The 12007-nt window shown below is 37.7% G+C and overlaps 1 protein-coding gene across 3 annotated transcripts; it reads right to left on the bottom strand.

Moving 5' to 3' along the window:
* Positions 1–123: 123 nt before the first annotated feature.
* Positions 124–11852, bottom strand: LOC104229076 (uncharacterized). 3 transcript variants are annotated; one of them, XR_711512.2, is made up of 11 exons: positions 11591–11850; positions 4752–4887; positions 4536–4657; positions 3955–4116; positions 3727–3832; positions 3375–3557; positions 2957–3116; positions 2130–2455; positions 1768–1857; positions 522–682; positions 124–446 (listed from the first exon to the last, which is right to left on the bottom strand). XR_711512.2 is itself a non-coding variant. In XM_009781652.2 (10 exons), the coding sequence occupies exons 3-10, from the start codon at positions 4569–4571 to the stop codon at positions 606–608; spliced, it is 1140 nt and encodes a 379-aa protein (XP_009779954.1). In that variant the 5' UTR covers positions 4572–4657; positions 4752–4887; positions 11591–11850; the 3' UTR covers positions 124–605. The 3 variants fall into 3 exon arrangements, 2 of the variants coding, with proteins under 2 accessions (XP_009779954.1, XP_009779955.1); XM_009781652.2 differs by having other exon boundaries at positions 124–682; XM_009781653.2 differs by lacking the exon at positions 4752–4887 and having other exon boundaries at positions 124–682; positions 11591–11852.
* Between the last annotated feature and the right edge of the window lie 155 nt (positions 11853–12007).

The raw sequence follows: 12007 nt of genomic DNA, 5'->3' as shown, positions 1-12007 counted from the left end.
GATCATACTCAAAACAAAAAGAAAAGAAAGAAGGGAAAGAACTTGAACTTGGAAGTATTATTTCAGATTTATGAAAGCTGCAATTAACACATAATAGAGAACATTTTGCATACACTTTGACTGTAGTGATAACTTATTTTCATATAATCATACATCCAAAATCATTGTTCAGGTGATTGGTACATTAGTTGGTTAACATATTCTTTTTGATTGCTAATGTTCAATGATCAAGATACAACCTTAATATTCAAAAGGAATGAAATTAACATATCCTGATCTGCTTCTACTAATGAAAGAAATATCCGACTATGAAAACTCAAAGCTTAGATATATTCCCTTCTTTTTAAGCAAAGAGGAAGTCGAGCAAGCAAGGGACGTGAAATCTACTTGGTGCAGCTCGATCAGTATAAGAATTTTGGAGCTTCCTGAAAAGTAGAAGGGTAGGCCTTTGGCACCCGAAAAGTTTGGTTAAAACCTACAGTGACATACCTAACACGGGTAAATCAATATTCTCAACTAACCAGTCTCTCGTTTTACCATCATTTTGCACCAATCTCCTTATTTTGACTATAGTATTCAACACAACGCGTACATCTCAACTTAAACTAGGACTTCTCTTCATCTGATTGAGGACATGTTGCAGGTCCTGGGGCAGCATCAACATCAACGAAGAATTCCTCAACTAAAACAAAGCCAAAACCAAAAGCACGAGAACTATTAGTTCATAACCAAACCAGAGCAAAGAGAAAAAGTTTAGCAGCCATGCCATCTATAAACTATAAGAAAAATTCCTACCAAGCAACTTATTCATGATCCCAAGACAGTTAGAGGTGGAGCTAGAATTTCAGCTTCATGGGTTCTGGATTTTAGAACGATGACTTCAAGTGCTAATAACTAGATTCTAAATTTAACGTGTGTACATATTTGATGCATTTATTAATAAAAGCACATTGTTTGAGCAAAAGCTACAGAGTTTCTACCCCCGCCCCTGAAGACAAGTACAACTTTCTAGACATGCCTTGCACGAATCATAACATCATTGTGTTGTAAACTTGTAATAACCTCATTGAATAAGGGAGTCTAGGAAACAAGTAAGAAAAAGGGAAGGCAAAGCAAGAAGTAATATTGTGAAATAGCAGACGCTAGTCATTTAACGAAAGTAAACACATTTGATGTGCGCCTTGACAGATGATATCAGAAGTTCTCAACTAGGATATACAACCAACAAAGCTACCATTAGGCCGATAGATAAAACAATGTAGCCCCTAAAAGGGATAATGATGGTACCACTGTTACTGCATAGAACATGCAGCTCAATTACCACTGTGCTCCTTCAAGTGAGAAAAATAGACTGATAATTTCAGAAGAGAACCGTGTAAGTTTAACATGCAAATGCAAAAGACTAGAATGTTTAAAGCCGTGCTGCAATCAATGTATCAATAGTTAAATGTGGCTTATCAGGCTAGTCAGAAATTTGCATTTGAACATTCAAGGTGGCACTAAATGTTCATGACCAGACCATGTCACACAAAGGCATGAAAGCCAGATTGCATTAACAAATATCAGAGCCAGATTCCAACAAGATTTCAAAGTAAAAGAAAAAGAATATCGACTATAAAAAGACCCCAGCCATTAATATACATCTGAATAGCTTTCAGAAAGAGCACACAGATGTGAGATAGTTAAAGCTAATGCTTTTTCTAACTTCTCAATCTGTTTCTGATTCAAAGCATAATATTACATGGGTAAGAAAGTAGTAATTCTCACCTATATCTTCTTGTTCTGGAGAATCAAGCAGAATATCTGAATCGGAAGGCAAAAAAGGGGAACCAGGATAGTTTCCTAGAGATCCTAGATCTGCAATTAGTATTGAATCAGAAGTTACAATTAATCAGACCAAAGAGGAAGAGAGAAAAATGATAGAAGGGAAGAAAAATATGGGACAAGCTTGTATATACGAGAAACCGGGACTAGAAAATGCTAAGAGCAGGAAAGGAATCCTCAAATTCAAAACTTTATGCAGCCAACACAATTATTAAAGAAGTTCAAAGAGCAATGCTTAGAACCAAAATTTGCTTTCCAGGAGTCGTGCGATTAAAAAACTTTGAATTTTGTATGAAGAAAGTTACCTCCTAAGTTTGACAAGTCTGCAGTTAGATCTGAAAGACTGAAATTCCAAGGAATCTGATCAAAAGATCTCAGCATATCTCTAGAATTACCAACCCCGTTATCTGGCGGAAGTTGCAATTCTACTGAACTTGCTACATCAGATGGGAATGAAGTGTCAAGGGCTGAGGTGTCAATTCCCATCCCTGAAATCTCCGAAGCAGTGAAGGGGAAGTGGCCACTTGAAGCCACTGATGCAGGGCTTACAGGCATATCGGACATAGATGACATGGCATTGCTAGGTGGAACAGCTGGTGCCACATCAGATACACTGGTTTCTACCACCATACTGTCAACAGATAGGAAAATGTTGAGCGCCATTAGTCATGCTATTTCTCTTAAGAAACTAATAGAAACAGCTTTTCATCATTTGAAGCCCAAAAACATTATATTCCACCAGATTGATTGTCTATTCCTATTTGAAAAGCTTGATAGAGAAAATTAACAAACTAGGCATGGACAACAATAAAACACAAGTATGGCAGATTGTGCAGGAAAAAAGCAACCTCTTTCACCAACCTACACTGATTAAACCCAATTATACTTTTCAGTAATACTTAAACAATGAGAAGTGGCTGGAGTCTTCACCAGATTTGTGAAGCATGAAATATATGCACTTGTAACGGAGTAGAGTCAAATTCAAGATCCTTGGGCACATGCAAGTACAAGAGGGTCACTAAATAAGAAATACATGGACCCTAATAGGGCACACTGGTCAGCTGGGAAAGTGTTCTAGTATTGAGTTCTAGTCTCACATTTCAAAATTTTAAAGGGAAACATGGATTCTCACTCATTTCCAGAATTCATCCGCATTGGATGATAGTTGCTTGGTGCGGGGACACCATTAACCACATGGCAACTTGACATGCCCATAGAATTAAAATGAGGTTGACCTGCAGCTGGAAGTGGAGGTTGCTGTAGGACGGGGTATCCCATGGGAAAGTTGTTGACTGCACTGAAAACAAGAGGTAATGAATAACAATGGCAAGAAAGCATGCACGAGTATTGTTCAATAGCTCTGTAGATAAAATTAAGATCATTCTCTCTTAAAGTAGCTTAACTCCTATTTGAAAGGGACTGATAGTTTAACGTTGTGCCAGAAAGGGAAGAGGTGATGGTCCTCCTCCTTTTCAGAAAGTGAAAGGGGGAAAGACGAAGACAAAAAATGGCTATGAAATTGAAATGACAGTAATGATAAATAAAATTACCTGGCATGGTATTTATTCCATTCTGCATCGGAGTCAATGGAATCTTAGGTGGCACAGGATATTTCATTAGATGATATTGATGCTCAAGCAAATGATTGAACAAGATGATTTGTTTCTTCAGTTTAAGCCTAATGTAGTAGGCCCGAAAGAAATCTGCATTTTCCTCTTCCAATTTTTGCCAAACTGTATTCAGTATAAAGATGTTTAAAGGACTGAGAACTGACACCTAACAGCCAAAGTTATAGACCCGATAGCCACTCAGTAACAATAAATATGAGAAAGCATATTTCAATCAAGCAGCAAATGCATAAAACACCACAATCACAAACAACTGCATTCTTGATATACATACCAAGAGTTGTAAATCCAGGATCTATCCTTGCACGGTTAAGAAGTGTTTTAACGACTTCATCCTTATTCATATACAATTGTAAGCACCGCTCGATCAAATTTTGGACCTACATCACCAATTGTGTCATAATTAAGTTAAAGAACAAGGTGCTACAGGGAACAGAAACTTCCCCTACGCATTCACACACACTTGTATAATAGTATGTTCTCCAAAAAAGAACTATCTTACTAGCTCAATATCTTCACGTGAAACTTTCCGGTTGTCATTGCCTGATGCAGAAACTGAACCTGAATCTGCTACAGGTGTTTCCGTTGTATTGTTTTGCTGATCACTTTGAGCCTCGTGAGAAGCCTGGTTGGAAGATTGTTTCTCAGTTGTGTTTTGTAGATCCTGCAGTTATTGCAACAAACAATTTATGACAAAAAGTTCCACATCCGAATTAAAGGAATTCCGTTGTAAAAATGAATATCTAAACTTAATAGGGTTTCAGAATTTTAGTCATCTGATTATATTATTTGCTGGCTCTATAAGAAAATAACATAGATAAACAGTTAACTATTACAGGATAAAAAGGAACAACCTATATTATAGACCTGAGATCACTCAGCCTTAAATAATAAGCCACAAATGTAAGCAGCAAGTCAAATGATTCATAAGTTTGTTTCAATAAGTTGCACTGACAAACTTTTTTGAAAAAATTATACAGCAATGCCAAAAAACGTGAAAAATCCATAAAGCAAAGCAGAGAAAAACATCAAGGATCTGAACATGTCAAAAAAGGAATTATGTTAAGATATAAACATAAGAACCTGTGTGGTCTTCATTTTAGCTAACTGCAAGCACATTAAATATCTCCATGAAGCTCGAATACGCCATGGCTATAACTTGTATTACTACTTCTAAGATCTCTCAATAAAGGAGAATAAATCACCTGAGGAAAAAAATGGAAGAATTAACAGTGTAAATGAAAGATCAAACCTAATGTATTAAGCATAAAATTTCAGGATAAAGAAAGTAAACATCACTTCTCTGTGCAAGGAACTCATATCTTTCCACTTCCCAGTTAAGATGAAATTGGAACAATATCTTTCCACTTCCCAGGAGCATAATTGATCTGCTCTAATTAATGAACTCCATTTTGATAAAGCCAAGATTTTTGCACTGAATATCACACAAAGGTAGTGTCATTATGTTTCCAAAGATCCACCCACCCATCTATGCAAAAAAGAATATTCCATTTTCATCAAAATTACCAATGAAACAAAAGATCTGCTTTGACTTCCATCCTGTTTTTTTACTTTTCCTTTATGCCCAAATTGGTCAAACACACAAGAGGAGCTTCTTTCCACACTTCCCTCTTCCTAGCATCCATATTTTCCACGTACCTATTGGTGAATCTCCTTAGTTATTTTGTTTCCTTTATTTGTGTAGATATTTTGTACTGTTATTTTATTCCTTTTATTTGTGCAGATTTTGGTGTATCTTTAGTTTGTCAATTACAGCTCATTATCCTATAATTTAGGAGTAATTCTTGGTCCATCCTTTGTATTTAAAGAGCTTTGTACATCATGAATAAATGAATGAGCCTTCATACTCTTCCTACTGTGCACCTTTATGGAATCGGAGCTTTTCAAAGCTCCAACAATAATCAATTGTCTGCTCGTCTTTTTAAAACCTACCTCATAATTTCTATGTCATCCATGGTTAATCCAAGTGACTCCATCATCCCTGCTAATAACACCAATTACCTGGTTCAACTTAATCCAGGTTCCCAACTTCCTCTAAAGCTCACTGGTCCAATCAACTTTGTCAATTGGAAGGCCCAAGTCGATTCTCTGATGTTGGGACACGACATCTATGGCTATCTTGACGGAACTATGACAATACCACCAAAAACTGTCACCATCAACAACTAAGAGGAACCCAATCCCAAATATAAACTCTGTTTCGTCAGGACCAGTTGATCCGCAATGCATTGATGGCATCTATTGATCCGAAGATCACCTCTGCAATCACAAAAACTTCCACTTCCAAGCAAGCGTGGGACTCGTTACATAACTTGTATGCGAACAAATCTCATACTGTTCAGTCTTCGAAACTCCTTAGCAACAATTAAAAAAAAAATCCCGCAGTATGACTGGGTACTTGCGAGAGATCAGGAATGATGCTGATGAACTTGCAACTGCTGGAGCTCCTATTCCAGATGACGAACTTGCAGTCAAAATACTCAGTGGTCTAAGACCTGAGTATGAGTCGATTTTGGCGGAGATTCTAGCACGAGATGCACCTATCTCGTATGAAGAATTGTATAACAAGCTTCTGAATCGGGAACTTCTCCTGAAGCATCAAGAGATGAACCAATCAACATCCTCAATCACTGCCGCAGTGGCACAAAAAGCTTCCTCAAACAATTTTGTGCCTCGCAGCAATAAGCGAGGACAACCATGGCGTTCACAAAATCCCAGGCAGCAAAATGCACTATCATCACCTAACTAGCGTCCAACAGCCCCTCCCCAACAAAATCGTCCAGTTTGCCAGTTATGTGGTCGCACTGGGCATACTGCCAAATGTATGCCGCTCATGCTCTCATAATCACTTGGAAGCCAAGGCAAACTTTGCTGCCATGCCTTGGATTGTTGACTCAGGAGCGTCACATCATGTGACTACTGATACTCAGAATCCTCAACATTCAGATGACTACACTGGTACAAAGGATATTACGATGGGTAACGGTAATAAAATCCCTATAACTCACACTGGTCATGTTCAAATAAATGCTTCAAACAAAAGGTTTCAGCTTTCGAATACTTTGTGTGCCCCAGATATTAAACGTGACCTTATATATGTGTCTCAATTTTGTAACGATAACCTAATATCAATTGAATTTTTTCCCTATGATTTTCTTGTGAAGGATTTGAGCATAGGGGCGTTGTTGGCACAAGGCCAGAATAAAGAAGGACTTTATGAGTGGCCCTCCGGAGGATACCAATGCAATTTGAGCTACCAACCCAACAAGGCAGAATCTCAGCAGTCTTAGCATAGAAATTAGGACATCCAAATAAAAGAGTGCTCAAGACACTTTTATACAAGTTTTCAATTCCAGTTTCAAATTCTACAAAGTTTGATCATTGTAATTCGTGTTGTTCCAATAAAAGCCACATGCAACCTTTTTCTCAAAACACTCTATTGAGCAAGAAGCCTTTACAAATTGTTTTTATGATCTTTGGGGGCCCTCGCCTATTTTGTCAATTGATAAAAAATTATGTTATGTAATTTTGTTGATCAATTCACAAAATATATTTGGTTATATACGATTAAAAACAAAAGCGAGGTCCAAACAATTTTTCTAAATTCAAACCCCTTGTTTTCATACAAAATCTACACTGATAGTGGTGGTGAGTTTGAAGGCCTCAAACCATTTCTTCATACTAATGGCATTGAACACCTTGTATCATCACCATACACACCACAAAGAGTAGCCATGGCTGAACGTACACACAGACACATTATTGAAACAGCAAAAACCATTTTACATCAAGCCTCCATGCCTCTAGTATTTTGGTCATTTGCTTGTCAACAAGCCACATTCTTGATTAATAGACTGCCTACCCCAACACTAAGTAATGATTCTCCATACCAATGGTTATTTGGTGAAATTCCAAATTACCACACAATTCGTAATTTGGTTATTTGGTTGTCCCTGTTATCCATGGCTTAAACCATATGCAAAACACAAATTAGAACCCAGGTCCACTCCTTGTGTATACCTAGGCTATTTGAATACCTATCACAACCATCAATGTTATGATCCTATCTCTCAAAAGATATATATTTCAAGAGATGTTATTTTTTATGAAAAATAAATTTCCTTTTTCAGATATATTTTTATCCTTAAAAGACAAAAAAAATTCAAATATAGATTGGGATATCCTACAAAAAGAGTCACATGACTCTAGCCCCAAATCTATGCCGTCTGAAAATCATGAAATTTCATTGCCAATCAAGGTAGGTCTACAATTTCTAGTGGCTTCCTCCGTAGGTTCATCTCCAAGTCCATCTCTCATGGCCACGCCAGCTCCTGCTACTGTCTCTAATTCTGACACGCAACACCCAACTGATCCAGTTTGCTCTACTGTTCCTCCACCAACACCTCAGCCACTAATCCAGTATCAACGCCGAAATCGGCAAACCCAACAATCCGCCCAAATAACTAGCCCATCTTTGAATCTCAACCAACCATCTACCACAGCTATACCATATACCCAACTGCCCTTTGTTAACTGATCTCTAACTCGCTCATAGAACAATATCATCAAACCCAAACAAGTTTTTGATTACCTTGCCATTGTCATTACTGAACCACTTCCCACCACCTATAATCAAGCCCAAAAGAGCGCACACCGGAGAGAAGCCATGAAACTTGAGTTTGAAGCATTGATTAACAATACGACGTGGGAGCTTGTGCCTCCATCCTCTTCCCAAAATGTAGTTGATTGCAAATGGATCTATCGTATCAAAACCAAACCTGATGGAAGTGTTGACAGGTATAAAGATCGGTTGGTTGCAAAATGTCTTACCCAACGACCAGGTGTAGATTATCACTCTACATTCAGTCCAATGGTAAAATCTGTCACTGTTAGACTCATTTATCACTTGTAGTTCAGCATAATTAGCATTTGCGCCAGCTGGACATGAATAACGCATTTCTTCAAGGACACCTAGAAGAAGATCTCTACATGTGTCAACCTCCAGGGCATGTTCATCCTTATTGTCCTCATTATGCGTGCAAATTAAATAAAGCAATCTATGGCCTCAAATAGGCCCCTCGCACCTGGTACTCTGAATTAAAGCAATTCTTGGCTCAGATTGGCTTTCAAAAGTATAACTCTGACCTAAGTTGCTCGGACTCGGGTGCGGGTATCTGATACCCGACCTATCCGAGTATCGAATTCGGCAAAATCTAAATTTTAAGATTCGGGGGTGCGGGTCCGGATATGGATACGGGTGTAGGGATTCGGCTAATAAAAAATAGAGCTATAAAAATATGTAAATTTTGAGAGATATTCTGTGAAAAACTTACATGAATATTGTAGAATTCAATCTTTCACTCTCCAAGATGGACATTATTCTTTCATTCTCCTAAATCTGTTTTATTTTTCTTTGAGAAATCAAAATCTCAAGTTTTCTCCCAAATTTGTCGATGGACTCTGGTCAAAGTGTCTGGAGTCAGTTGACCGTATCCGGGACATATCCCGCTCCCGCTCCGGTCTCGTATCGGGACAGGGACGGCATCAAAATCGAAGAGTCTGCGCAACTTAGACTCTGACTCCTCTTTATTTATTCGTCATCATAATGGAGCGTTGGTTTACATTCTTGCATATGTCGATGACATTATTATCACTGGTTCAGCTCTGATGTTATTAAACAAGCTATACAGGTTCTTTCTGCGAGATTCACTCTCAAAGATCTTGGACAAATGCACTATTTTCTTGGGTATTGAGGTCCTTCGAACAACAGATGGCATCATTCTTTCTCAAGCCAAATATGTTTCTGATATTCTTGTTGCCCGTAATATGTCTGACTGTAAACCTGTTCAAACATCCATGAGTTCCACTGTATCCCTGTTACTAAAGGATGATACACCTTCCGTGGATGCCACTTTGTATCGTCAAGTGCTTGGTAAGCTTCAGTATCTGTCATTTACCAGACCACATATAAGCTTTGCGGTCAATAAATTATCTCAATTTATACACGCTCCTACCCAAACACACTGGTCGTTTGTTAAGAGACTTCTGCGGTATCTTCAACATACCAAAAATCATGGTTTACAGATAATGAGCAAGACATCTCCTAGGTTGTTTATGTATGCTGGCGCAGATTGGGCTGGTGATATTAACGATAGGACTTCCACTTCAGGCTATATTCTTTACCTAGGTCAAAATCCAATTAGTTGGTCATCCAAGAAGCAACGTACTGTTGCTTGCTCCTCCACTGAAGCTGAGTATCGTGCCATAGATTCTGCTCTTGCTGAAGTCAATTGGGTTCAAAAACTTCTCGCAGAACTACATGTGCAGCTACCTGATCCACCAATAATATTTTGTGATAATGTTGGTGCTACCTACCTTTGTCAAAATCCGGTCTTACATAGTAGGATGAAACACATTGAAGTTGATTTTCACTTTGTTAGAGATCAAGTGCAGCGAAAAGAGGTGCTAGTTCAGCAGATGCATTCTGCTGATCAGCTTGCAGACACAATTACAAAGCCTTTGCCTCGTCTGCTCTTTCACCGGCACCTTCCCAAGTTGAAGGTTGTCGATCCCACCTTCAACTTGCGGAGGCGTATTGGCGATTATCCTTAGTTATTTTGTTTCCTTTATTTGTGTAGATATTTTTGTACTGTTATTTTATTTCTTTATTTGTGCAGATTTTGGTGTATCTTTAGTTTGTCAAATACAGCTCATTATCCTATAATTTAGGAGTAATTCTTGGTCCATCCTTTGTATTTAAAGAGCTTTGTACATCATGAATAAATGAATGAGCCTTCATACTCTTCCTGCAGACTTTATCCCTACCTTGGGGGTAGAAAGACTGTTTCCAAAAGACCGTCGGCGCAAGGAGATCAAAAAGAGGCATTGGAACCAAAAAATTGCTTTTTCTCGGGGAAAACGATAATGAAATCAATTATCTATCAAAGAAGGTGCATATGCATCAGGAACAATTTAGAAAGTGCATGATAATTTCTCCAATCTGTGATTTGACATAGTAGAGTTGAATGAATGTACCTGATAATCCTGCAACCTGTCTATCTAGATACTATATGTGATTTATGACAAATTTTCCTCCTATTAGAAGTCCTAAAGTTATTTCTCATCATGAGATGAGATTAGCATAGATTACGAAATACCAAACCAAAGATAATTTCCAGCTTCAATCTGGGAGCTGAAAACAGGCATTTCTCTGAAGGTCCCCATTGTCTTTACTTGCAAGTCAGTTTTTGCCACAAATCTAAAAGAATAAGTGACTGCTACCGGATACAGATATGTGACCTATCGGGCCCTGTAAGGTGATCAATTGCTGTGTCTTTAACTAACACCGCAACTAGGACTACTCGAGGAACTATACTGCTGAAAATGAATCAATTGCTGTGTCTTTAACTAACACCGCAACTAGGACTACTCGAGGAACTATACTGCTGAAAATGAAAAGGTTGGCTTTTGAATGAGCAGAATGCCTACCAACTAACGACAACAACAAAAAACCCAGCGATGGGGAGGGTAATGCGTAATAAAGTTCAAAATGGAACAAACTCTAGCATCAGCAATACCATCATAAGTTGTAACAAAGAGTCTTTTTTATTTGTATAAGTATGGCATAACAAAGAAGTATTGAAAAGCTACAACAAAATTGACTTGCCAAAGGATCAAATTATCCACAAAGATTAAGTCTTTTCTACTAAATGCATCACACTAGGAAAGAAAGATCATAAAAATTAACGAACATTATCAATTAGGAAAGATCAGACATCCACATTGCAAGAGCCTAATGCATCACAATACATAGAAGCAGAAAGTATAAATTATCTTCAGCTAGTTGTAGACAAATTACTATTGCAATCAAGATTGTAGTAATAAAAAACTCCCTATGTCCATCACTAAGTAAAGACAATCAAAATTTCCAAACATACAAGAATCCCATCTGACAAATCTCCACACTAAGCTCTAATCAGTGGAAAGGAAATGTTATTGCTAGCATTTTGAGCTTAAATAGACTCACCCAATTCTTGAAATAAAAACAACATATGCAAATAAAAAATACCAAAAAATGAAAATCAAGTGTTTATATAAAAGAGAAAAACAAGACGAACCTGCATCTGCTGGTGTCCAACAAGAGGCAAATTTGAGCTTGCTGGCCAACTAAAATCACCAGAAGGGAAAAATAAAATAAAATCTTGAAGTGGGAATAAAGTATTTATTTAACTAGGAAAGTTAAAAGATATTAAGCTTGAAAATTCTGCACCAAAGTTTGAAGGCATGGCTTAAAGGCCACAAGAAGAAGAAGAGGAGGAGAGTGGAACAGTTGTGGAAGGTTTTAGAAATGGTTTTTTTTTGCTGGGTGGTTATTGGTCCATTTTAGTTGAGTAAGTTGTTTTTTTTGTTTTGCACTCGTTGTCCGGTATTCACATTGGGGTCTGACTAAATTTGGATATTCGTACCAAGAGCTCTAACACAAACCTCTAATTATAGGATGAAGGAATAGTTACCAATAGTTGGTAGTTACTAGT

The sequence above is a fragment of the Nicotiana sylvestris genome, chromosome 11, assembly GCF_000393655.2.
Source record: "Nicotiana sylvestris chromosome 11, ASM39365v2, whole genome shotgun sequence".
Classification (NCBI taxonomy): Eukaryota; Viridiplantae; Streptophyta; class Magnoliopsida; order Solanales; family Solanaceae; genus Nicotiana; species Nicotiana sylvestris.
The sequence above is the reverse complement of the archived record's forward strand: the minus strand, read 5'-3'. Positions and strand labels throughout refer to the sequence as shown.